At 40.1% G+C, this 2,054-nt stretch overlaps 1 protein-coding gene across 1 annotated transcript; it reads right to left on the bottom strand.

Moving 5' to 3' along the window:
* Positions 1-472: 472 nt before the first annotated feature.
* LOC128994276 (uncharacterized) lies at positions 473-1,723 on the bottom strand. Its single transcript, XM_054418693.1, has one exon. The coding sequence runs from the start codon at positions 1,721-1,723 to the stop codon at positions 473-475; it is 1,251 nt and encodes a 416-aa protein (XP_054274668.1).
* Positions 1,724-2,054: the final 331 nt, after the last annotated feature.

Genomic DNA, 2,054 nt, shown 5'->3' with positions numbered 1-2,054 from the left:
CTAGCAACTTTTCCAAAACCTTTGCCTTTTCAGTTGAAGCAGCATACAATAGGTTTACATTGCAGCAAATGTCTCTCAGAGATGACGTGAGAGAGCTATATTCAACGTTTCCTGTTCCGAATCCGAGGCCGTGATAGTGTTTACTCAACCACCTGTTATGATTGTCAAACTGTGAACTGTGCCACCCTCCGCAATCATGTTGTGTGCTTGGAAAAGTAGATCTGGATCCATCCTTAGGTGGTGAGAAAATCCAATGTTGTACACATCTTGAATCCAAGTCCAATATGCTCAATTCCTTGATAACCACTGTCTTATCCTCTCCGATAAAAGCACTAAAATCTATGATGGCCTGTTTAATCATGACTGAAAGTTCTAACTCCAACGAAATTCAAGTTGAGACTGAGAAACCAAACCGACAAGAGCGGGCTTTATAGCCTATCCCCACCCCAAATTCCAACACTTTCTGCATGAATCACATTATCCGATGAACCAGGTTAGTGGCTGGCTCATAGTTGAATGACTTGTCGTGAATTATCAAACAATAAGCAGCAGTCCCTGGAGGGAAAGCTTCGCTGGCCTCAAATTCTAAACGAATATCAACAGGGGCTGACCTAAGGGATTCGTTTTGCTTAGAACAGTCAATTACGATTAGTGGTGCATAAGAAATGAAATTTTTAACGTCCAAAAGTGGTTGTGATGGAACATTGTAATACGACTCCTGAAAACGGGTATACATGTCGTAGAGTATAGCGTAGTGGTTCTTTGCAATGTCTAGTTTTAAATCATCATAAGGATAGTTAATAGAGTTTAAATGAAGTTTTATGTTTGATATCTTGCAGTGATCAAAGCATGCGGCAGACTTTTTCATATTGTTTTTGCGATTCTCCTGGAAAGCCACTATGACGTATCTTGGCTTCTCTAGCTGTGATGCCGTCTTTACTGACCAAGATTGCTTGTTTGATTGTGGCAAAGAGGGATACTCATAGAGTTCCCAGCTTCGATACTCTACAGGAACACTCGTTCCCCTTTCCAAATGTCTAAGCAATGCAATTCTTTGTCTATCACTCAAAGAAACGTAGGGAACCCTCCAGCATAGTTTCTCTAGTTTAACTTTAATATCTTCAGGAGTTGTGTCAGTAGCACCACTTGAGGTCCACAAAACTGCATTTTTGTCCCCGGCCGACCTCAGTAGAACAAGCTCATGACGGCAGTTGACAATAACCTTTCTATAATCTTCTGCGAACCCCAGAAGCCTACTTAGCGGTATGCAAAAACTAAAATTTCCATCAGTGTCAGTCACATGACTTTCCAAAGTGGAAGACAACTTATTCACCTCGGTTGGCCAGCCAGAGTTCCCTAAACTTCTTAAAGAGTTCTCTCCAATAGAAGCAAATCCTTTCATTGTAGAAGTTATACCTGGGTTCCTAATGCGATCTATTTCAACTCCATTAATTTCATACCGTATCTCGTCAAACAAAAATGCAAATGTGTTTGGAGTGAACTTTGTTTTTGTAGTTGCTGTATTGTCTGACTTCAATAGCTTTCCCTCAACATACAAATAACTCATAGAAGGCACAATGCATATATCTTGTTGTTGAATTGGTATTCTTATCTCGTCATTGTTGTCTAGTGTGGTAGAAGAGTAAGGGAAATGAGTGTGAAATTCCATGTGAGAAATAGTGTCATCAAATGGGACACTACTAAAAATATCCAGTACATCCATTATTGAAGTATTTTATAGCCCAAGGAGCGTAAAAACCTTCGGTTTGTGTGTGTTAGTCGCTTGGGTGACAAACAAACACTGCTTGGTACTGTTGAGTGTGCACCCAATAAATAGTCGTCGGAGTTATGGGTTTTCTTGACTCTGTCTATATGACCCTTTGATATTCTTGGTCTTGATAAACAGTTTGAAAAATATAAGTAACCCATCTCCTACTAACTGTTCAACTAGGGACCTTCCTCAAGTGTAAACACACTGTAATACGTTCTCCTCTAAAATTCACCAACCTATCGTCCTGGTCTACAATCCGTAGTGTTATGTTACTTATTGCCCT

This window comes from Macrosteles quadrilineatus, unplaced genomic scaffold, assembly GCF_028750875.1.
Source record: "Macrosteles quadrilineatus isolate MER2022 unplaced genomic scaffold, UCM_ALF_1.0 Scaffold_5__1_contigs__length_97177068, whole genome shotgun sequence".
Taxonomy (NCBI): domain Eukaryota; kingdom Metazoa; phylum Arthropoda; class Insecta; order Hemiptera; family Cicadellidae; genus Macrosteles; species Macrosteles quadrilineatus.
The sequence above is the reverse complement of the archived record's forward strand: the minus strand, read 5'-3'. Positions and strand labels throughout refer to the sequence as shown.

Bases quoted from the DNA above. Each gene is read 5' to 3' on its own strand.
- LOC128994276 (XM_054418693.1), bottom strand. From the start codon at position 1,723: ATGGATGTACTGGATATTTTTAGTAGTGTCCCATTTGATGACACTATT.